Source organism: Procambarus clarkii, chromosome 43 (genome assembly GCF_040958095.1).
Source record: "Procambarus clarkii isolate CNS0578487 chromosome 43, FALCON_Pclarkii_2.0, whole genome shotgun sequence".
Lineage (NCBI taxonomy): Eukaryota > Metazoa > Arthropoda > Malacostraca > Decapoda > Cambaridae > Procambarus > Procambarus clarkii.
In genome coordinates, this window is record NC_091192.1 from 13,313,279 (window position 1) to 13,338,530 (window position 25,252).

Sequence of the window (25,252 nt, forward strand, 5' to 3'; positions counted from 1 at the left end):
TTATATTATCTGCAGCTTGAATGTCATTCATAAAGAAGCTGTCTGGGTCATCAACTTTCATGTTGTTTATTGGTGTGCTAAACATAGCCTCATACTGGCCTCTTAGAATTTCACTAATCTCTTTGTTGTCCTCTGTGTACGTACCTTCATTTGTAATTAACGGTCCAATACTGGTCGAGGTTTTGGATTTTGATTTTGCGTATGTGAAAAAATATTTTGGATTTTTCCTTATCTCTTGTATAGCTGTCTGTTCCAATTCCATTTCCTCAGACTCATATGATCGCTTCAACGTTTGTTCTATTTCTTCGATCTCCCTGCTTAGGCTTGTTTTCCTTGCTTGTGATAGTTGTGTCTGCCGAAACATTTCCGTTATTTTTTTCCTTCTCCTGTACAGTCGTCTCCGTTCTTTTTCTAGAGTGGTCCTCTTTCTGCCCCTCCTCACAGGCACGTGCTTCAAGCAGACCTTGTAAGCTTCAGCTGTCAGTTGAGCTATTCCCTGTGTGGGAGTTGTGTCGCTTAAGACCGTCTCCCAGTGAATGGTTGCAAGCTCTACATTTATTTTTTCCCAGTCAATCCTCCTATTGTTGAAATTGAATTGATTGAATACTCCTTCTCGCTTGTTGGGTCTCTTAGACCTACTACCGTTATTTATGCTAGTTCGCACTTCAATGAGCTTATGGTCTTTGTATGTAGTATCTGAGATTGTGATGTCTCTGATTAGTTCATCTTTGTTTGTGAATAACAAGTCTAGTGTGTTTTCGTTCATTTTGGTTCACCCCCGTTGTGAGGGGGTGAACCAAATAGACCCGTTGTGAGGGGGTGAACCAAACGGACCCGTTGTGAGGTGAACCAAACGGACCCGTTGTGAGGGCGTGAGCGGGAGAGGGGAAGGGAACTACCAGGAGAAAGTGCCAAGCATTTACGACTATATAGCACTTGGAAGGGGTCAAGATAAGGATTTGGTATAAGACGGTGGGGGGGGGGGCAGGAGTGGTGCCCAACCACTTGGACGGTCGGGGATTGAACGTAGACCTGCATGAAGCCAGACCGTCGCTCTACCGTCGGGCCAAAGTGGTTGGACCAGGCGAATGGACGAGTTGTGAGGAGAAATAGGACGCAGTCGTTGAGACCAGCCCGTTATCATAACGTTTCCCAACGTCCAGAAATTGTCGTACTAAAGTGCCCTTATCCTAACCTACCAGAGGACCCAAAACAGAAAACGGGTATGTATGTAAATTTCGTGAGCCGCTATCATTTTCTAGTACGACAGTTTTCGGCCTTAGGTGGAGCATACGTCAGTATGTGACGGTGTGTTAGGAGGACGGGTTGGGGGGGGGGAGGGGCGGGGACCCCGGCAATGATCAATGTTGCCATTGGTTAAGGTAGCTGCCAGAAACTGAGTAGTCACCTGCAGCTGTGTACTGGTGCATGAGGCAGGGGGGGGGGGAGGGTGGTGGTGAAGAGTACTGGAGCATGAGGCAGGGGGGGGGGAGGGTGGTGGTGAAGAGTACTGGAGCATGAGGCAGGGGGGGGGAGGGTGGTGGTGAAGAGTACTGGTGCATGAGGCAGGGGGAGGGAGGGTGGTGGTGAAGAGTACTGGAGCATGAGGCAGGGGGGAGGGGGGTTTTGAACAGTACTGGTGCATGAGGCAGGGGGGGGGGAGGAGGGTGGTGGTGAAGAGTACTGGAGCATGAGGCAGGGGGGGGAGGGTGGTGGTGAAGAGTACTGGAGCATGAGTCAGGGGGGGAGGGTGCTGGTGAAGAGTACTTGAGCATGAGGCAGGGGGGGTGAGGGTGGTGGTGAAGAGTACTGGAGCATGAGGCAGGGGGGGGTGAAGAGTACTGGAGCATGAGGCAGGGGGGGGGGGTGGTGGTGAAGAGTACTGGTGCATGAGGCAAGGGGGGGGAGGGTGGTGGTGAAGAGTACTGGAGTATGAGGCAGGGGGGGGAGGGTGGTGGTGAAGAGTACTGGAGCATGAGGCAGGGGGGGAGGGTGGTGGTGAAGAGTACTGGTGCATGAGGCAAGGGGGGGGAGGGTGGTGGTGAAGAGTACTGGAGCATGAGGCAGGGGGGGGAGGGTGGTGGTGAAGAGTACTGGAGCATGAGGCAGGGGGGGAGGGTGGTGGTGAAGAGTACTGGAGCATGAGGCAGGGGGGGGGAGGGTGGTGGTGAAGAGTACTGGAGTATGAGGCAGGGGGGGGGAGGGTGGTGGTGAAGAGTACTGGAGCATGAGGCAGGGGGGGAGGGTGGTGGTGAAGAGTACTGGAGCATGAGGCAGGGGGGGGGAGGGTGGTGGTGAAGAGTACTGGAGCATGAGGCAGGGGGGGGAGGGTGGTGGTGAAGAGTACTGGAGCATGAGTGGGGGGAGGGTGGTGGCGAAGAGTACTGGAGCATGAGGCAGGGGGGGGGGAGGGTGGTGGTGAAGAGTACTGGAGCATGAGGCAGGGGGGGGGAGGGTGGTGGTGAAGAGTACTGGTGCATGAACTTAAGTGAAAATTCTTCTTTATGAATAATAATATCTAAAAATGGCAAATATTTATCAATTTCAGTCTCTCCAGAAAATTGGTTAGAGGGGACTTTAACTTGATCATTAAGTTTAGCTAAAAATTCACCTAATTTTACATTTGATGGGGAAATACATAAAATATTAACATACTTAAACCATTGAATGATTCCAGTGGTAATTTATGAACAATTCATCTTATGTTCACAATTTCTCAGGGCATATATATATATATATATATATATATATATATATATATATATATATATATATATATATATATATATATATATATATATATATATATATATATATATATATATATATATATATAACTGAAAACTCATATTGTCCTGGGGACCATTCAGGCTTGTTCGCATATATATATATATATATATATATATATATATATATATATATATATATATATATATATATATATATATATACACACATTGTGAAACATTCAATTTTTCCTCAATGTATCTAAGTTGTTAGATACGCGAACTTTGGGTTGTTAGCTCGGAATTCTTGGATGAAGAATTTAAGAATAATGATAGTATTGGTGTCAAGCATTGTTTGAGCTTTGAATACCCGAAGCTCAAGAGGTTTTTTTGGAAGAAAAAATATGTTTTTTGGAACTGTACCAGAGTAAAGCACAACGTATATATTATAACACAATAAGCACTGAGAAAATTCGCCCAAAGAATGTGACATGTATACCATATTTTTCTGGGTTCGAAAATATTGTCAAGGCTTTGAAACTCTTTTTATATACACGTGTTGCTTAATTATGAAAATATTGTATCGGCTTGATTATCCGAATTATATGGTAAGAAACCCCTGCCGGATAAGCCAGACATGCGGATAAACAGAATGATTACCGGGAAAATCCAAAAGTTAACATATTCACAATTATTTTTGTAGCACAGCCAACATAATTTGAATTGCCATACTCAGACTATAATTATAAAATATTCAAGTACTGTTCTGTAATTAATTTTAAACAGAAACTTCAACTTGCTGTAGTTCGAACCCCCTTTAAATTAACGTCAGCATTAGGGAAACCTAAATAAACTGCCCCTGGTGAGGATAGTATAACTTATAACACCTTGAGCTTACTGAATGATGTCCCTAGCCACCCTCTGCTTGACCTCTATCATACCAGCCTCTCACAAGGTATCTTGCCAAAGAAATGGACACAAAGTCTCATAATACCAATTCCTGAACCTAACTCTCAAAAATTCAGATCCATTTCCCTTGTGGGAACCAACCTCTGAGTTTTATATATATTTGATTTATATGAATTTATATAGAATTTATACTTACGTTAATTTATATATTTCGATAGCAATTTGCATGATGTTTAGTGGACTGTATTTCTGCAATAATCTCACAAATCGATCCTTACATATTAGGAGGGTTTTATATTAAATTTATATATATATATATATGCAGCCAATCAAACTAGAGTATTAAACTACATATATTAGTTAATAAAATTGTAGGTGCCTTATCTTATTGTATGGTAGGCTTAGTCCACCAGGTATAACTAGGATGTAGACACCAAATTATCCTCGTGAAAGGCGAGCTTCCATCACCCAAGTAACTGATGTACCAAGATTAATTCTTGCTTCTTCTTCTTGTTCCTGTCAAAGGGCACTAGCTGTAAAGCCGGAATCCTAATACATGACAGCTATATCAGAGAAAACATTTATATATTATTAGATAAGGACCAAGGCTTAATTACCTGTATTTAGTGGCTCGTTCGCGTCCTAACCGGTTCGCCCTATATCTACTTAACATTAACTGGCCACAAATGATTAGATAAACGGGTTTCAGTAAGACACTTCCCTTGTTTAGATGTTGACAGCGTGTTGATGATGGTAGAAGCACTAATTTGATCTCCATAACATTTCGTTCAAGAGAATTATAGGAACTGAATTTGCTCCTGCCACTATGGTCTTAACACTGGCTGACCTCCCTCACCACTGACGCTCCTGGCTCTCTTTGTCCAGATGTCAATAAGTGATAGAAGGGTCATATTTACTTTATTTTGATACTGATAATTAAGTTAACTCAAATGAGATGTTTTTATGATGGTAAAAGTTCAAAGACTAATGTATTTAAGAATAATTCCCAACAGAATAGCTGGTGAATTTTTATGTGACAATGATATCCCGTTTTTTATTGACAGAAAATTCCACTAAAGCTACATTTTCTATGGGTTAACTTGTGTATACAACGGCAGCCGCAATATTATCTGCCTATTGTATTGAATATTATTAAATGGTGTCGGGTTTTCCGACATGTGTAAAGTCTTGGAGAGAATTGTTCTCAATAGTGTCATGTTTCAGGTCAAAGCAAAACTGACTCCTAACTGATATGGGTTCATGCCCAAGTGTAGCACACACACATGCTTTGCTGAATATTTTGTACACACCCAGGATGGGACACAGGCAGCCTTTATTGACCTAAAGTCAGCTTTCGATGTAGCAAATGGCGAAATAATATTAGAGCAACTTGCTGAATTTGGAATCAAAGGTAATCTTCTGAATTGGATAAAGAACTACCTATCCAACAGGCGTGCTAGTGTCCTATTTAAAGGCGTTAAAAGTACAAGATCAGATGCATTCGAACTAGGCACACCTCAAGGTGGTGTCCTAAGCCCTATGCTCTTCAATATACTTATGCACAAACTTATCCATGACATACCTGTACAACCTACGGAAACTGTTATATGTTATGCTGATGATATTTGTATTATGGCACACAGTAAACCAAGGCTACAAGTGTTACTTGATGCATTCTCCAAGAAAGTAGTAGAATGTGGCCTCATAATCTCTGTTGATAAAACAAGGGTTCTTATTCCCCATTCTCTTCATGTTAACTATACTATTAATGGAGTGCCCGTGGAGACCTGTGAGTCTTATAAATATCTTGGAGTCGAGGTTAATGATACAAATCTCATCAGCAACCTGCGCAAAAAACTAGTTGAGCGTCTTAAACCTCTCAAAACTCTTGTTGGCAAAGGATTTGGCATTAACATAAAATATGCTCGTAGTTTTTATATTGCCTTTATATAATCTGTTGTTGATTATTATGCCTTGCATCTTCTTAATTTTTCTCCTAAACAATTACAAGGCCTAGATGTAGTACAGAATGATGCCATGCGCATCATCCTGGGTTGTCCTAGAACTGTCAGAATTGTTAACATGAGAAAGGAGCTAAAATTACCTTCCATTTACGAAAGAATAGTTCTACTTAGTACTATGTTTTGCGCCAAAACTTTGAAAAATAATGGTTCCCCCAGCTCTATCCAAACTGAATTGAGATCCATTTTAAACAATTCTGACTGTTCCCTCAATCCGCCGCAAAAAGCTCCCTACAGTGTGTGGCTCAGTTGTGCCTATAATCTTCTGAAACTGAATGTGTCTCTTAATCCTGATAAAACTGTTCACTATATTCCCCCTTGGAAAGATGTGGAGGTCTCTCTGCATTATACCCCCATCAGTGTAAAAAAATGTATAACACTGAAATTTTGAGATGTATAACATTAGAAGCTATTGACAGTCATCTTCAAATTCTCAAACCGACTGAATCCTATGCCTTTACTGATGGCTCTGTGCAGTTAGGCACTGGTAGAACAGGTTGTGCATGTGCAGTATATAAAGGGAAGGAAATGATCATGTCTAGTACACAGAGATTGAACAACTGGGCAAGCACGACACAGACCGAGCTATTGGGCATTTGTCTACCCACTGAATACCTTAAGCTCAATGGTGGTGGAGTTATTTTCTGTGACTCTAAAAGTGCTCTGTAGTCCTTAAATAACCCATCACAATGTATGTCTGAAGTAGCTTGTAATATTAACTGGAATGTAATTTTTGCCAATGATAATAACTCTTGTATAAAATTTGTGTGGATCCCATCCCATGTTGGAGTTGGAAAACATGATTTTGTAGATCAATTGGCCAATGAAGCTTGCAGGAAAGAAAACATTGATTATGACTTTGGACTATCTAATGCAATTATTAGAAACATACAAATTAAAGAAATTAATTCAGATTTAGAAGAACTAAGAAATGCCCAGAGACCTGAAAGCTGCAGTATTAAAAGTTATGACAAGTTTTGTAATAATAGATATTTGTATGGTCAGCACAGTAACCGGACCAGGCAATGTGATGTAGTCATTGCGCGAATTCGCCTTGGCTATAGACACATTTGGCAGGTTAGTGAGGCTGAGCCACTACCAGAATACTCAGATTGTAAACTCTGTGATAAACCTTTAATGCATTCACTAGAACACTATATTGTTGAATGTGAAACCGTAAAGGACTTTAGACCTCCTGGCCTATTGTACCACCAACTGTGTAACTATTTCATTGACTCGGGTGTTCTGGACGACATCCTAACAATTTATCCAAAATTTGCTTGTCCATTTTAAAGAATGAAGAACAATTTTTATTTATATTACTTCTAAACTGCATTACTTATGAACCCATCCCTGCCCTTGTGTGGCAGTGCAAGATAGAAAGTTGTTTTCACATATCCATGCATTAAAACATTGATTGTAACCATGATATATATGTGCTTCAGCCTACAGTTTAGACCTATTGTCTTATATATGACCCTCTGTCCAGCGTGACAGTGAATACCAGCATTATCCTCACTTTAATAAGACTTAATCGAAATCCTCAGATTAGGCAAAATTGTAATTAATTTTGTCAATAAAGATGTTAATAATAATAATAAAGTCTTCTTGATTGTCGCTACACATCTTGAAGTTATGAATTCTTGAAAATTTATTTAACCTAACACAATACTCAAATTAACACTTAAAATTATTCTAGAGTATATGAGCTTGGCAAGGTCAGTTTTGACTGCTAGCTGCTGAAGCCTCACTGGTTGATGGCTCTCGGCTTGCTTGTGAGGCTTCACTGGTTGAGGACCCTTTGGTTGCTGTTCTTAAAATATATGAGTCAAGTTTAGCCAGTGTTCACTGACCTCTTTTATGATCAGCTCTTTGGTTTACTTCAAATACTGATACATGTTTCCAACTTCTGGATTAGCTCAGTTGGAAGAAAAATTAATTAGCATGTTTAGAGAAGACACGAGTAAACTGTATGTTATTGTTACATTCACCTGGGCTCTTAGGAGACTCGAACCGTGAACCGTGCCATCTTTGTCCTCGTCCTTTTCATCACCCCCACCAGTAACAGACTGGAGAATCTCGTCTTCACTCATCGCACCATATCCTGGGTCGTTGGCATCTCTTTCTAGCTATTCAACCACATCCTGTCTTTCAGAAATGCTGGTGAAAATTTAGAAAAACTGCCGAATAGCTCAAACATTCGGAAAAGCGGGCTTTAGATAAGCGAGCTTATACAGTACAGTTGAAAAGTTGTGTTAGAAACAGTCCTTGTAGTGATAACAGTGTCATTTACAAAATACCTTGTAAAAATTGTAATAAATTTCATGTCAAACATTTAAAGATTTAAAATTTAGAATTTTGCCACAAATATTCTGTAAAAGAGAGAGTGAGAGAGAGAGGGCAAATTATCTAATGCTCTATTTATTCATTTGTCAGAAAATTCTCATCAAACTGTTTGGGAGAAGTTTTCTTCAATAACTCAACTGTAAAAGCATTTTCAATAGAAACATAATTGAATCTGCTCTAATACAAATCCCTAAGCCGTACAGTGTGAACATTAGTAAGGATTTATACAATTCGGATCCATTTTTTAATTTATCAATTAAAACACGATCATTAATAATTGATAAAAAACCATGTGTAAGATCATTAATAAAGTTATCAATATTATCTCATTAGTATTGTTTTTTCCTGGAACTTGCATGTATTGGTCAATGGGCCATATGCAGTGTCCTTTTGTGTTTGTAAACCAAAGAAATTGTTTGCCATATATAGCAGCTGTAACACCCACTACCATTATAACACCACCTACCTGATGCCACTGTACCACTGTAGGTTTATACACTGGTGCTCTTAAATATATTTACTTTTAATATAAACTTTATTTACCGTCGACTGTGACCTGGTAATAAAAATTTTGTGACCTTGCACAAAACCATTGGTACTTTCAAGGAAATGCTTAATCTCGGTTGTAACGAAAATCGGCCGCCATCACCTGATTACATTCGTTACTACAAGAATATTGATAATTACTAATTAGTGGATCACTAGTGGTTTATAGAGGAAACCACTGCACCTTTTTTTATAAACCTTTAGGATTGATGTTGACTTGATTTATCTATTCAATCGAAAGTCTTGATAATTACTACCGAGACTAAAAGAGTTAACTTCTTTTAATGTTTGCAAGATTAGACAATTTAATGCTGGAGAATTTTGGGAGGTTCTAACAAGGAGGTTCAACGTCCTTGATGACATATACCACAGATGACAATGGGGGGAAACCAGACACACAAAAAGATGGAAATTAGCAAGATTTTATTTAATCAAAATTGTGATATTCGCCAAAACTCCTTTAATCCACGCAAGCTTGTAGATTAAGGCCTTGTTCACACAAGTTGATGCCTTGTAGTTTAGTGACTTGTACTGTGAGCGACTTGTAGTGTCAACTCACCCAAGTTCACGTTTACTGAGAAAATGAAATACATTTCAAAAGAATAGACAGCTCACCCAAGCTCACTTATCTGTCTCATTAACTTGAGGCAAAACATCACACAGCATTCTATAGGAATTTCAATTATAGCTGTTTGACATGAGTTTGTACCACTCTCTCTCTTAACTAATAGCTGGCGAGGTCAATCTCCTGACCCCTTATTCATACCAAGAAATGGCGGAAGAGAGGAGAATTATGGAAGGGTGAGAGAGAGTGTGTGTTACATATACACCCTCTCCAATATTTTTTTTTTTTTTTAAGATATATACAAGAGTTGTTACATTCTTGTACAGCCACTAGTACGCGTAGCGTTTCGGGCAGGTCCCTGGAATACGATCCCCATCGCGAAGAATCGTTTTTACAATGAAGTACCCATTTTACTGTTGCGTTAAACAGAGGCTACAGTTAAGGATTTGCGCCCAGTAAATCCTCCCCGGCCAGGATACGGACCCATGACAAAGCGCTCGCGGAACGCCAGGCGTGTCTTACCACTACACCACGGAGACTGAGGTGGCTCCTGCTCCCCTTTTCTGCCTGCTGTGATAGTGCACAAGTGAAATTCACCCTCATGCATAAAGACTCATGCATTCCCTATTGATCATTCATCTGGTTGTTGAGCCTACCCAGCAGCTGCAGCCTGCCTGGTGGGGAGGGCTATACACTTTTTTGATGGGGAGATAGATAAATTGGGAGGTTCAGTGTGGCCCACCTAAATCAACTGTCTCGTATAGTTAGCTCGCCAAATTAGACACCAGGTTAAGGGAATGATTTGGAGTTGGTATCCATATCGGTCCCTGGAATACTATTCAAACCCTTCAGGAGTGACTGCAGGTATACTCTCCGATACCCTTGAGGTTGTTCTTGTGTCTGTGCCTCCCAGTGTTTGGATTCCGGTGTGGGTATGAGCTGCAGGACAGCGAAGTTCAATTCAGATTTCTTTTATATTGTCTCCTGACTGTATCTCTCCTTCTTAGACTCGTGTGATAGACGACCAGGGCCGAGTCTGACTGTGATAGAAGATCGGGCTCCATAGTACCAACTATATGGGGCGCAAACCAGGCTTCGTTTTTGGCTACCCCTACTGATCCTCTCCCTTCCCAAGCCTCTTCCTTGGCAGGGTCGACCTCGGAGTCTCCAGTGGTACTACTACTACATCACCGAGGGTGACTCAATCTCTGATGGTTACTACACCACCTTGTGCCCCACTCCTTTTGGGAGGTTTTGTAATGTCTTCACATTCAAGGGTCCTTACTCAGTGTGAGGGAATGAAGATTCCCTCAGCTAGTTTTCCTAGTTTTCTAGATTAGGCTAGTCGCTCTAGGGACTCTAGACATGAAGTTTTCAAACGAACATACACTTGTGGGGTGTTGGATGAAAGCTCATGTTATGGACTATCATGTAAGACTAGCTGGAAGTCTGTGATTGCTCTGTAAAGGGAGTTACAGACTTTTTCCTGTTTCTGTGAAATAGGATGAGAGTTGAGTGAAGTGGTGTGAGAAGGTACTTGACTCAACGGTTTTTTAGAGGTGGTGGGGACAGTGGGGTGAACGTCGCCCCCCACCCCCACCATGTGAGACATTGCGCCACTGTCCTTAGGCCTCCCCCCTCCTTGTGATGTCACAGGACGCCTCTGGGTGAGGGCGTCTGTGATTGGTAGTGGCATCTCGCCCATAGCCGAATTTTGGCGCGAACAGCTGTGGTTGGTAGCGGCACGAGAGAGCAGTGCCGGCTTAGTGCTGATTGGTCAAGACAAGGTAGGGGAGAGATGGGCATGTGAGTTTCCCTAGCCGCCAAAGAGAGTGTGAGCTGGGCGGCAAAGCTGGGAAGGTGAATTTGGGTGGGGGTGGCAGCCTGCCACCCCCACCCCCGTTAATCGCTGTGGCATCCTGATTACTCATCGTGCATGGCACTCCTCCCATCCTGGGTTGTGTCAAGGCCCAATTTGCGTGAAATTGGGGCCGATGAGTATGGTAGGAACAGTAACAAACTAAGAGACAGTTACAGTGTTCACCCATGAGGCAGCTGGCAGGCCTCATGGTGTATCACATTGATCCCTCACATCGGGTCCGAGTATCCTGTCTAGTGTTAATGGACAATGGACAATTGGTAGAATATGGGCAGTGAAATTGTGGTGATATTACAGGCCCCTGTTGGACTTTGAATTCCACCTTGATGGGTCCGCCATGTGGTGACCCCGCTGGCCATTGTCACCCCAGTGTAAGAGCGAGGCATGCTCTGGTATGATGGGTTGTAGGTGATCCCCCATCCACGTGTGTATGCATGAGGGCGCCAGCCAGCCAGCCTGAGGCATCCCATGTGCGGACCACCCCGCGCCGCCCATTTTGGCCAGCCGCCCGGGGGCCACCCCCCAGGCCACCCGCGCGCTGGCCACCCCGGCCATCCCCCCCCCCCCCCCCTCAGCCCGGGTGGGGCACTGTGACGTCCCGCGCTACCCGTGGCCACCCCCCCCCCCCTTCCCCTTAGGGCCACGCGGTGGCCACATGCCTTGGCCACCCTTGGGCCACTTGGTCACCTTCCCTGGACATTCTAGGGCTACACCTAGTCGACGCACGAGGAGCGAACTAGGTGTTCTACAGCCAGAGAGGTAGTAACAGGGAAAATGAAATGATTGTTGAGGATTTAGAGCCATGAGTACAATAATAGTTGTTAGTGTAACATTGTCTCAGGACTAGTGGAAATTCCGGTAAAAGCTGTGTTGTCCCATAGCCCTGCCAGGCTAGGGAAGCAGCTGAGAGACAGCTGTCTGTGCTGACGTCCAGGTGACTGGTTGGGCGGTACCTGGAGATGGATGTTGTACACGGTACCACACTGTGTGTGTATATATATATATATATTGTGACGGTAACGCGTTGGTGTTCGGCTGTTAAGGCTAGGGGTATGGCCTCGTCACATAGTTATAAAAAAAAATAGAAAACTGGAACTTCGTCTGTGGTAAGGTAAGGTAAGGAGAAGACACACAAAACACAAGTAAATTTTAACAATGAAATTTTAATTACGTTAAATAAATCAAAACATGAAAAAATGGACAAACAAATTCTTATAATAAAATCAATCAAAATAATAAGAATAATTAGATGACACAATGAAAAGTTACGTTAAGGCAAAATAACAAGAAGTGCAATACAAAAGTAAATGGGAGGTGTTGGAATATTGGCTTTAAGCCACCACTTCTCTCAGTACACGCTAGCGTCTAGCTGGGAGGAGTGGTGACAACGAGAGCACTGAACATTCTGAGGTCTGAGGTTGGGGCGACCCCAGACATCAAGTAGTATGGGGGGGCGAGTACAGGTGCAGCCAGACCGGCGACCAATCAGCGGAGCCGGCAGCGATCAACATGTAGTTTGGTGGTTTGAGTCCGAACAGGTGGCTGGCTGCATACGTTTTGCTCACCCTGGCAAGCCTTGCTGGTGTTGTTGTTGTTGTTGTTGGACATGTCTTCCATAGTCGTTTTATATAATTTCAACGACGTGTTTGTGGAGGGAAGAGCAGGCTCAATCTCTTGAAGGAGATTATTGTCACAATATATATATATATATATATATATATATATATATATATATATATATATATATATATATATATATATATATATATATGTGTGTGTGTGTGTATGTGTGTGTAGACTGACTCGAGTGTGTAACCGGTCAGTGTAGAGATTTACCATATAAGTGATCCAGTCTGTTGATTATATATAATCGTTCAGACTTGATTAATGCCATAGTACCGCATGTTAATTATATCATTGCAGAGGTAAGCAGGCCAGTGTTGCAGGGATGTCAGTGGACAACCTGAGGTCTGTGTGGTTAGGGATACATTTATCTGGTGATATAATTTTCATTGATTATGTGAATGCCATTTCTATGTGTTTCATTTGCATGTTTTGTATGTACTGTGTTGTGTGGTGAGTCAGTAGATGAGATTGCTGACTGATTGCCTAATGATGTCATTAGCATGTGGGGTATGCTGACGGCATCATTATACTGTAGGTTTGTGCAGTGTTATTATCAGGTATACAATATTACTGCCCTAGGAACTGTGTTGAGGCTTTAAGGGGCCTCTTTGATTATTCAGGTGAATTCACAGTACTTAATGAGAGCAAGCAATTGATTTGTTAATTGCCTAATTAAGAGAATTAGTGCCAGCTGTCCGCATAGCGACGGTGCTTTATATTAACATAAATTGTCTTGCTGAAGTAGTCATGAGTGATCACAGTAGTCCCTTGCAACGGTTGCAAGATTAGAGGGGGGCAGTAATATTGGTATACCCTTGTTGTTGCATAACCGTGTGTCATTACTGTGTGGGCACAGTAATTAACGAGTTGCAGTAGCCGCAACCATATGTGGGCAGTGCATTTATGTTGTTATGCATGCCATTGTAAGTGTGACCTATGTAACACTGGGGTTACTTTGTTTCTTTAAGTTGTGTTGAGGACTTAAGGATTCAGTGAGTTAATTAAAGGGTAATTAACTGGATAAGGGGTGCACATTTATTGTTGAGTGAATGAGAGCTGTTATAGGAGAACAGTGTTGAGCTTGAGATACGTTTCGGGTGCAATTAATTGTCCGTGTGACAGCTAATTGACCACTCTGGCTAATTATGTAATTAGCATTCTCATCATGAATTCACGTAGTGGGAGAGGATCTGTTAGTATTTGTGTTAACGTAATTTGCTCGGGACTAATTACCTTTCTGGGGTATAGCAATTAGTGGCTCATGATAATTAGTGGAGTAATTAACATCTGGAGTCTTGAGGACTCAGATGACTCGGTAAAGCGAGGTCATGGAGCTAGCATAAATCGTTATATTAATCATATCCTGTCTGATGACAGTGGATTAAGATGCACTCATGTTAATTAGGGGAGTAATTAACTCCTCTCCCGTGAATTCACAGTGTTTGATGAGACATGCTTAGACAGTGCGGAGTGAGACGTATTTATGTATGATTAATTATCGGTCCTGGTGACAGTTAATTAATTGCTCAAGGTTAATTAGGGTAATTAACACTCATTAAAGTAAATTGTGACATAGACTGTTGAGAAGCTACCAAGTTAGGGCAGGCTTAGTTAACGTAACTCAATTGGGATGTAATTAGTGGTCCGTTTGATCTTACTAAAGAATTACTCACTGAATACTTGCACGGAGTCAAGTGTGATGTAATATAAGAGAGTTTTGAGTTATTGTTAACAAGATGACTTGTGTTAAAGGAAACCAGTGTTGATGATTTACATAGAATACCATCATGTTGTTGTCTATGAGAGACAATTGTTGTGATTAACGTAGTACTTTGTTACTGACTGCTGTGATCAGTCAATTAACGTAATTAATAACATAATCAATTTTGTAATTGATTAAGGCAATTTCTTTTGTTTATCGTCTGGTGACGAGAGTAAAGTAACTTAGGGATTACTGGAGCTGTGTCTCAGAACCCCACCTTGCCTGGCTTCGTTTACTGGTTACAGTGCAACTCCTTGCAGGGAGTTGCAAAGAGTGTTCACACTGGGTTGTGATAGGGGGAGTCACTGTTGGACTACCCGCCTAGTTACGGGGGTCACTCCTGTTATGGAAGGAGGACCCTTAAGCTGTGATTATAGTATCTGTTACCGTGAAGCCGTGACAATATTAATTGCAAGCTTGTGTCATCAGTGGGCATCCTTCATTTGTTCAGTTAGTTCACTTGTCAGCCCGAAGTGTCAGCAAGGTGGAGCCTGCTGTCACTTCTCGATGGGCTGTTGAATAGCTGTGTTGCAAATGCCACTTGATAGACGATAAAGTAACAAGTGTAACTCTGTAGTGTAACTTAGTTTGTGATATTTTTTTGATTTGCATTATTGCGTCGTCAGTGGGCACACCTGTGTTCAGGTTAGTTCAGTATGCAGCCTCACAGCAAGGGTTGCTATTTAGCTGGTTGTTATCGTGCCACTGGATGGACATTAACGTAATGTAAACTCGGTAATGTAGTAGTTTAGTCTCTTGTTATTAATAAATTGTTATTTATAGAAAACGGTTTTTGATGTCAACCCTTCAACCATTCTTTTCCACCCATGTTCTGCTTTATACGATTGAATGTTGATGTGATCTTTTGATATGACGGCTGTTCTTGGGAATTCGAATTCCAATTCATAGCGCCACATCAAATATATATATTTGATTGTGAGAACCCGTCGGTTACCCTTTATTAATTTTAACGTCCTGTTTAACTAGGAGGAGCCAGCGGCCTATTGTGGACAGGTTTTCACCCCTGGTGGTGGAGGCCTGGCGGTTTGCTCCCGCTTTTCCTTTTTCTATTGGTCTCATGCTTAACTGCCGTGAGCAGCCTTTAAACTTGTAGTCCACCTCCTAAGGGAGGTTGGCGTAGAAAAAAATATCACACTCAGCACGAATCCATTGACCACCCGTTCCCCCGGCACCACCTTCCTCACAAGACTATGTTGACTTACCTGTGCATCTTGCCCTCTTTTTACTCTCACCCTTGTGAGCCCTCTCGGCTCGACCATCTCTGTTGACTTCACCTATGCCCCCCAACTCTCATTTCCCTGATCTTACCTTATTCTATGCCCATGTCTTTGCCACGTACCTTCAATTGCTTTCAGGTGACAGCTGCTCTTCACTATGGCTATGTTGACCAAACCACACATCAGAAAATTGAGAAACGACGAAGTTTCATTCCGTCCTGGACTATTATCAAGTCGCGTGATAATGGGTCCAGGATGGAACGAAACGTCGTCGCCTCTCAATCTGGTTTTGAATCCCAAGCGAATCTCAGTGAATACTCAGACGGCCTCAACAATGGATGCTTATTCATAGAATGGCTGCTTCTTGAAGAGTGACGCTCTCTCGCTTTGTATAGTCTATATTAACTAATTGATTCTTAATGAATGTCAGGTTTCTTTTATTAAATGCTTTTAAAACACTATCCAATGGGAATCTTTTGGCCACTATAGTTTGTGGCTTAGAGGCACGCGGTGTCCCTCACTGAGCCGCCTCCTACACAGTTTTGAATATAGTTATATTTATAATCCTAATTATTTATAACAGAGTTTATAGTTTAAATCTATTATGAGAGAGGGAAAGAGTGTTTTTCATTTAAAGGTTATTTATTCCAGTGGATATTTTTTCTACAGCTTTGATAGTATGATCAATAGAACTGCTAGTGTAGGTTTCACTTTGCCTACATGGTTTTGTTGAAGTTCTTGGTGAATTACAAGGGAAGATCGGACACGTCATGGACGCGTCAGGCTGTGTTTATAAGAACAGACGTGTGGACTGGAGAGGCTGATGTGCTAGAAGCTTTTAATCCATTAACAATACAAGAATATTACTAAACAAACAACACTAATAACTACGCATTATAATCTACATTAATTAACTCCATAACCTTCATAAAGGACTGAGACAACCCATATTAATTAGTTTTCTCACATCTGTAAAGCTGTGTTCTGAAAACCCTATCTTCCAAAAATAATTAGAGTGCTATTACCATGTTTTTGGTAGAGAGATTAATAAGTTAATTCCATCTTGCAGGGCAGACGTGACCATCACAGCACCACCGTGCAGAAGTCACCATACCAACGGCACCCGGCAGAAGTCACCTTACCAACGGCACCCGGCAGAAGTCACCATACCAACGGTACCCCGCAAAACACAGGGTCACCATTATAGTGCCACCTAGGAGGACGGGGGAGGAGGGGCAGGGGCACCATGAGCGAGCCACCACCACCGTCCTACGATGAGGCCATCTTGGGGCGGCCCTTCACCATCGCTCCCGTGGTGATCCACCCTTACCCTGCCGCCACCTGCCTCCACTGCTATGTCTTTGTCAGTATCTCAAGTTATTCCTTCATTTATCTCTCTCTCTCTCTCTCTCTCTCTCTCTCTCTCTCTCTCTCTCTCTCTCTCTCTCTCACTCTCTCTAACACAAACGCCTTGTATTTTAGCGGTGTAAATGGAATAACTTTTTCTTTATTAGCTAGGAAATATTTTGCCTTTCATTCTCACTGAATATCTTTCTCTTACGTCTAAGGCACATGTTCTCGCTAATTGCTCTCTAAACTAGGGATTTACCTCTGGTAAATTCAGATAGAGTTCTCGGTTCTAAGCATGGCTCTTTATACTCGTGTTTCCTGCACTTAGTGTCAGGAACACTATGTAAAGCCACTATATCGTAAACCGTTGCGCCCATAACTTACAATTAATTTTAGTTAATTTATTTTGCAAGTTTAAGGAGATAATAAAGTAAATCTAAGCAATAAGCAAGCTAACCTGTATGAATTAATATACATATTTAGCAAAATTATATAATTCAAATTTGAAGCGACAATGATGAGACGCTTAGACTACTATATTAGATTATTTCAAACATTTAATTACCTGATGTACTTTAATCAGTCAACTTAATCATTACAACATATTAATAAATTTAGCATTTCACTTAAAAGTGTTTATGTATAGACTCGGTAAACAGAGAACAGCTGCTATACTTATAGATGGTGTCTCGCCCGTGTCATAGAGCAGTGTTTATGTATAGACTCGGTAAACAGAGAACAGCTGCTATACTTATAGATGGTGTCTCGCCCGTGTCATAGAGCAGTGTTTATGTATAGACTCGGTAAACAGAGAACAGCTGCTATACTTATAGATGGTGTCTCGCCCGTGTCATAGAGCAGTGTTTATGTATAGACTCGGTAAACAGAGAACAGCTGCTATACTTATAGATGGTGTCTCGCCCGTGTCATAGAGCAGTGTTTATGTATAGACTCGGTAAACAGAGTACAGCTGCTATACTTATAGATGGTGTCTCGCCCGTGTCATAGAGCAGTGTTTATGTATAGACTCGGTAAACAGAGAACAGCTGCTATACTTATAGATGGTGTCTCGCCCGTGTCATAGAGCAGTGTTTATGTATAGACTCGGTAAACAGAGAACAGCTGCTATACTTATAGATGGTGTCTCGCCCGTGTCATAGAGCAGTGTTTATGTATAGACTCGGTAAACAGAGTACAGCTGCTATACTTATAGATGGTGTCTCGCCCGTGTCATAGAGCAGTGTTTATGTATAGACTCGGTAAACAGAGAACAGCTGCTATACTTATAGATGGTGTCTCGCCCGTGTCATAGAGCAGTGTTTATGTATAGACTCGGTAAACAGAGAACAGCTGCTATACTTATAGATGGTGTCTCGCCCGTGTCATAGAGCAGTGTTTATGTATAGACTCGGTAAACAGAGAACAGCTGCTATACTTATAGATGGTGTCTCGCCCGTGTCATAGAGCAGTGTTTATGTATAGACTCGGTAAACAGAGTACAGCTGCTATACTTATAGATGGTGTCTCGCCCGTGTCATAGAGCAGTGTTTATGTATAGACTCGGTAAACAGAGAACAGCTGCTATACTTATAGATGGTGTCTCGCCCGTGTCATAGAGCAGTGTTTATGTATAGACTCGGTAAACAGAGAACAGCTGCTATACTTATAGATGGTGTCTCGCCCGTGTCATAGAGCAGTGTTTATGTATAGACTCGGTAAACAGAGAACAGCTGCTATACTTATAGATGGTGTCTCGCCCGTGTCATAGAGCAGTGTTTATGTATAGACTCGGTAAACAGAGTACAGCTGCTATACTTATAGATGGTGTCTCGCCCGTGTCATAGAGCTATAATAGATCATCTCCAGTGTTTACAAACATCTCCATCTTCTCTACACTGTTGTCACTACTGTTCTCTATACAACCAAATCAAAATTATAACGTAACTGAATAGGCCTTCACTCACAAAGTCGCCATATATAACAGAGGTAGTTTTTCCTGGTGCCAGCAGGAGTCTCCAGCTCCGTCAACGCCACCTCAGGTGTCATCGTTGCCAGAGTCGCCAGCCGCCGTCCTCCCGCCGCTGCCCAGCACCCTGTATGAGTGGCAACGTTGCGGCCTCGACCTTATCACAAATCTGCATCAAGTTCACATCAGTTGCCGCCTGGGTTAGTGGGCTAGTCTTGTACCCTATCCCCTGACCTAGCCTCACTCTGCTCTCGTCAGGGGTGTCTGCCTAGACTGCCTTTCCTTAGTCTCTCTTTATTAGACTCTGATGTCTTGTTTCAGCAAGTTTCTGATGCTGTTTGTTTCTTTATTCTAGTAGGCCTTAATGTCAGCCCCCTTCATGGTGGGTCCTGCTTGCCCAACCATTCCCTTGCCAGGCATTTCCCTTGGCTCATGTAGCCAAGTAATATTGCTTACAGTGTCAGTATTACAAACATTTCCATGCAGTTGTTAGTTTTGAAGTGATCTCCCTTCCTGATGGTTAGTTATCTTGATGCTGGTGATTAGGAGGTGTGGGGGAGGGATGGGTGTCCGTGGGGCACGTGGCGTGCAGAATAGCACAAGGACCACGAGGAAGTGTAAGGTGGAATCCAAAGAACCTCGCCCTTCCAGGAAGAACCATAGTTAACGTCCCGTTAACACGACCATTGTTAACATGGTCGTGCCGGAGGAAGCATATGGAGGGGGGGGGGGAGCGCAGGATACGTGCAAGGAAAGCCGGGATGAACAGAAGCGCCACACGGGGCGTGGAATGAAGCACAAGGAAGCCCGGTTATGGGCGTGCAGAGAACGGGAAGGAAGATGAGGGTGCAAGAGCATGCTGGAGAGGCGCCGGGGGATAGGGAAGCACACGGGACCATGGGCATGTTCCCTGCTGCCCTCATGGCCAGCAGGGGAATGAGGGCAGCAAGGAACACCAGGCGGGGGCGGGCGTGGTGGCACCAGGCGGGGGCGGGCGTGGTGGCATCAGGCGGGGGCGGGCGTGGTGGCACCAGGCGGGGGCGGGCGTGGTGGCACCAGGCGGGGGCGGGCGTGGTGGCACCAGGCGGGGGCGGGCGTGGTGGCACCAGACGGGGGCGGGCGTGGTGGCACCAGGTGGGGGCGGGCGTGGTGGCACCAGGCGGGGGCGGGCGTGGTGGCACCAGGCGGGGGCGGGCGTGGTGGCACCAGACGGGGGCGGGCGTGGTGGCACCAGGCGGGGGCGGGCGTGGTGGCACCAGGCGGGGGCGGGCGTGGTGGCACCAGGCGGGGGCGGGCGTGGTGGCACCAGGCGGGGGCGGGCGTGGTGGCACCAGACGGGGGCGGGCGTGGTGGCACCAGGCGGGGGCGGGCGTGGTGGCACCAGGCGGGGGCGGGCGTGGTGGCACCAGGCGAGGGCGGGCGTGGTGGCACCAGGCGAGGGCGGGCGTGGTGGCACCAGGCGGGGGCGGGCGTGGTGGCACCAGACGGGGGCGGGCGTGGTGGCACCAGGCGGGGGCGGGCGTGGTGGCACCAGGCGGGGGCGGGCGTGGTGGCACCAGGCGGGGGCGGGCGTGGTGGCACCAGGCGGGGGCGGGCGTGGTGGCACCAGACGGGGGCGGGCGTGGTGGCACCAGGCGGGGGCGGGCGTGGTGGCACCAGACGGGGGCGGGCGTGGTGGCACCAGGCGGGGGCGGGCGTGGTGGCACCAGGCGGGGGCGGGCGTGGTGGCACCAGGCGGGGGCGGGCGTGGTGGCACCAGGCGGGGGCGGGCGTGGTGGCACCAGGCGGGGGCGGGCGTGGTGGCACCAGGCGGGGGCGCAGGCGGACGTGGGGGCACATGGAACACAGAGGAGTGGTAGGGGAGGGGGGAAGGAGATGATAAGGCATGAGAACAATTCCAGAAGCAGACACGGGTGACTGTGGGAGGCAGAAGAGTAATACTGTAGTCACACAGGCGAGACCCCCGCCCAAGCCCGCCTGAAGTACACCCTTACCAAGTAGACTGCTTGCTGTTAATCACATCACTCTGCCTCAATAACTTGTCTCTCTTCATTATTATGCTGTAATTACTGTTCATAAATCTACCACTTTAAGCACGATTTGAGAAATATATGAAATTATATAGGAATATTTTTAATCTCTAGTGGTAAAATAAACAAACCTTAATGTTCTACTGGCTGGAGTACTTTAGAAATATATTTGCAAACACTGGAAATGACGATAATAATATACTGATATATTGTCATGGTTTTCCCAGGTGACTCTTACATCTTCACGGACACTACCAAGAGCTTGCTGTACAGTGCCACTCTTGACATGGGTAATGAGTGTATGTGCTGCAGTGTTCCCCGGGGCCCTGGCGTCACCTTCAACCTCACCAGCAGGCACGGCCAGCACGTCATGGTGGTCCACCGTGCTGCTAAGGCATCCTGCTTCCCTTTCATGGAAATGGTTAGTGTCAGACACAAAGCCCATAGCAACTGCTTCAGTGCACGCAGTCTGATGCATACCCTACTGTTTTGCTCTGGTATTTATTTAAACAAATAGCCCTTAAAATAACCAATATACATGTTTAAGAGTTAAAATAAAAAAATGTATACATTCCTAGGCCTATACAATGACAACAGCTTCAACTTTCACTTTACAATACATTATTAAGAGTTACTGTTGGGTCTTGCATTGTCCCTCTTACGGTCGTGCATGTCCTTCTTGAATGTCCTGACTTCCAGGACGAGCGTGTGTCTTGTTTTCCGACCGCCCCTCGCGGTCACTTGTCCCTCGCGGTCACTTGTCCCTCGATAGAATTCTTGGTGACTCGGATACTTTTGATATCGTTCGCCTTATGCGTTTTTGTTCTCGTATTGGCATCCTTGGTGATATTTAGCGCCCTCTGATTATTCCGCACTTTCATGGTGCTACATAGCCTTCCCGGTTTGGTGCCTTCTTTTGATAATTACTTAATTACTGTTGGGTCACCTCGGTGGACTTCTCTGCTTGGATCACTGGTATGATCAGAGCACAGGTACAGTGTTATAAATGGGAGTCTGTACTATGGGGGATATAGTATAACATGGAAGCAGGGGCAGTAGTTAGCATCAGGAGTTATCAAATATGGGAGATCTAAAAGGCCCGGCCCCCAAAATAAACTATCCACAGTGAATATTAACTTGCTACTAGTTCATGTCAGTCTAGAGGTTGATCATAGATCTCCTACACAGGAAGAATGGATACTCCTTTAACAAACTTACTTATTTATTAACCCCTTAACAACCCCTCATATACATTCACACCAATAACAATAATAATAATTACTTTACCACACTATCTTACGTTAAAAGCCTTGGTCCACATAAGCAGGATACAAGGTTTACACTGAGAACAAGCTAGGGTAAAGTTCTACTAGGCAAGGGACACTAGCAATGACTCTAAGGAGCTTACTGGTAACACTGGAGCCCACGTGGTTCCCCTGGAACCCCCTAGAGTAACTTGTAATAATAAACACTAGTGAACACCTAATTGCTACACATCAATACTCTACACATAGAACACGTTTATGCCAGACAATGAGGATACAACACAGTCTACTTAACTGGATAACAACGACACAGAAATAAAGAAACAGAGGAAGGGGAGGAGGTTTCCTTTCACCACAACGACAGCCAGAGAAGAGAGCGCATCTCCACTCTTCTCCCTCAGTTCCCTCGCTGCCAGCAGACTACTCAACTAATCGTACAGCATTCCTATCCCAAGTTTACTCAGGTTTACTTTACAAATGATTAGAAAGTATTAGTAAACATGGTGCCTATTTTATTATTTAATAATGAACCCCAAGCTCAGTCTTTAAATGCTCTTTGAGAAACAAGAATAGTCTTACGTCTGGCAGGGAAAATACAAACAACTGCACCTCGTGATGCGTTTCCCATACTATAAGGCAGTTTATTTAGCTCAATTTTGACCTCTGGTTTCCACTGAGGAACCCAGGGTCGTAACATACAGTGAAGCCTAAAATTCCAAGGATGAAAAAAAAGGAGATGCTTAACTGAATCTAATCTCGGACTTGGCCAACCATAAGAGACCAGCCAGGGACCTGGTGTTGGGACTCTTAGGCCAGGGACCTGGTGTTGGTACTCTTAGGCCAGGGACCAGGTGTTGGGACTCTTAGGCCAGGGACCTGGTGTTGGTACTCTTAGGCCAGGGACCTGGTGTTGGTACTCTTAGGCCAGGGACCAGGTGTTGGGACTCTTAGGCCAGGGAGCTGTTGTTGGTACTCTTAGGCCAGGGACGTGGTGTTGGTACTCTTAGGCCAGGGACCTGGTGTTGGGACTCTTAGGCCAGGGACCTGGTGTTGGGACTCTTAGGCCAGGGCCCTGGTGTTGGGACTCTTAGGCCAGGGACCTGGTGTTGGGACTCTTAGGCCAGGGACCTGTTGTTGGGACTCTTAGGCCAGGGACCTGGTGTTGGGACTCTTAGGCCAGGGACGTGGTGTTGGGACTCTTAGGCCAGGGACCTGGTGTTGGGACTCTTAGGCCAGGGCCCTGGTGTTGGGACTCTTAGGCCAGGGACCTGGTGTTGGGACTCTTAGGCCAGGGACCTGTTGTTGGGACTCTTAGACCAGGGACCTGGTGTTGGTACTCTTAGGCCAGGGACCTGGTGTTGGGACTCTTAGGCCAGGGACCTGGTGTTGGGACTCTTAGGCCAGGGACCTGGTGTTGGTACTCTTAGGCCAGGGACCTGGTGTTGGGACTCTTAGGCCAGGGACCTGTTGTTGGGACTCTTAGGCCAGGGACCTGGTGTTGGGAGACCACTAGGACTGGACGGTCTCGCTTCATGCAGATCGGCGGACAGTCCAAGTATTTGGGCACTATTCCTTCCCCCCGTCCCATCCCAAATCCTTATCCTGACCCCCCTTCCAAGTGCTATATAGTCGTAATGGCTTGGCGCTTTCCCCCTGATGATTCCCTCCCTAGAACCATTATAGCCAGGATGGAGGTGTTTGAAAGTATCTATGATTGAGCTGTTAAAGACTGTTGCCCTACCCTAACTACCATGATCGTGTTCAATAGGGCCTTGAGCGATTTATCCTTCAGCATTATCAGAGTGGAATACCTCCCACAATCCTCGAACGTTGTTAGTACAGTATTTTCTTATTATTAAAATGTTCTTTCTTTCATTTACAGTTTTACATTTGATCATTTTTGCCCGAGGTGTTCCATGTGAGGTTGTAACATTGAGAGGGACCCAAGCAGCAACAAATACTTAACTCGGCACATTATTCCCACCGAGCCTGTCTGTGGGCAACCCGTTCTCGCACTTTCTTATAGTCAATATTGACTTATTAAATACGTGCATATGTGACATACTAATTTATTGTGAATATTTTAGTTTACCTTGAAAAGCTTCATAGAAAACACCGACCTTACCTAACCTTCTTAGTATGTTAAGATAAGCATCTTATTGCTTCGTAATTACAATTATTACTTAACCTATACCTATAATAGGTTAAGTAATAATTGTAATTACGAAGCAATAAGATGCTTATCTTAACATACTAAGAAGGCTAGGTAAGGTCGGTGTTTTCTATGAAGCTTTTCAAGGTAAACTAAAATATTCACAATAAATTAGTATGTCACATATGCACGTATTTAATAAGTCAATATTGACTTAAAGAAGTGCGAGAACGGGTTGCTGTGGGCGCGTGTTGAGCAACAGCTGTGACAGAACCTGACTTGACCCGCACTTCCCACAGAGACTGAGTGTGTGCATCCCACCAGATGTGCTCCTGGGCACCGTGGAGGGCAGGGACGCACACTGCATCCTCTGCAATGCTTCCGGAGACATTGTGTGCGATGTTGAGCAAGAGGAGGTCTGTTGCTCGTGCAAAACTCTGCCTTACCAGGTATGTACATATGTATAGATGTGTGTAGACGTATGTATGTGTATATATATATATATATATATATATATATATATATATATATATATATATATATATATAATGTATATATTAGAACTTACGTATCTCCGATTTTATATCTACATTTGAGTGAGGTGGGAGGGGTGATGTGGCATTAACACAAGACAGAACAAGAGGGGATATTAATAGGGTATTAAAAGTATCAACACAAGACAGAACACAAACAATGGGTATTGAATAGAGGTGTTTGTAGAAAGCCTATTGGTCCATATTTCTTGATGCTTCTATATTGGAGCGGAGTCTTGAGGTGGGTAGAATATAGTTGTGTAATAATTGGCTGTTGATTGCTGGTGTTGACTTCTTGATGTGTAGTGCCTCGCAAACGTCAAGCCGCCTGCTATCGC

General features: G+C 44.2%; 1 protein-coding gene across 3 annotated transcripts in view; it reads left to right on the forward strand.

Annotated features, from left to right (window-relative positions):
* LOC123755769 (uncharacterized) overlaps positions 1-25,252 on the forward strand; it is a 55,966-nt gene that overhangs the window by 13,291 nt on the left and 17,423 nt on the right. For 2 of the 3 annotated variants that reach the window (XM_045738545.2, XM_069300053.1), the window contains exons 2-5: positions 16,688-16,981; positions 18,975-19,134; positions 21,192-21,385; positions 24,681-24,830. In XM_045738545.2, the coding sequence (XP_045594501.2) occupies positions 16,865-16,981; positions 18,975-19,134; positions 21,192-21,385; positions 24,681-24,830 (621 nt within the window). In that variant the 5' untranslated portion in view covers positions 16,688-16,864. The remainder of the gene's footprint in view (positions 1-16,687; positions 16,982-18,974; positions 19,135-21,191; positions 21,386-24,680; positions 24,831-25,252) is intronic. The other variant, XM_045738546.2, reaches the window with a different exon arrangement.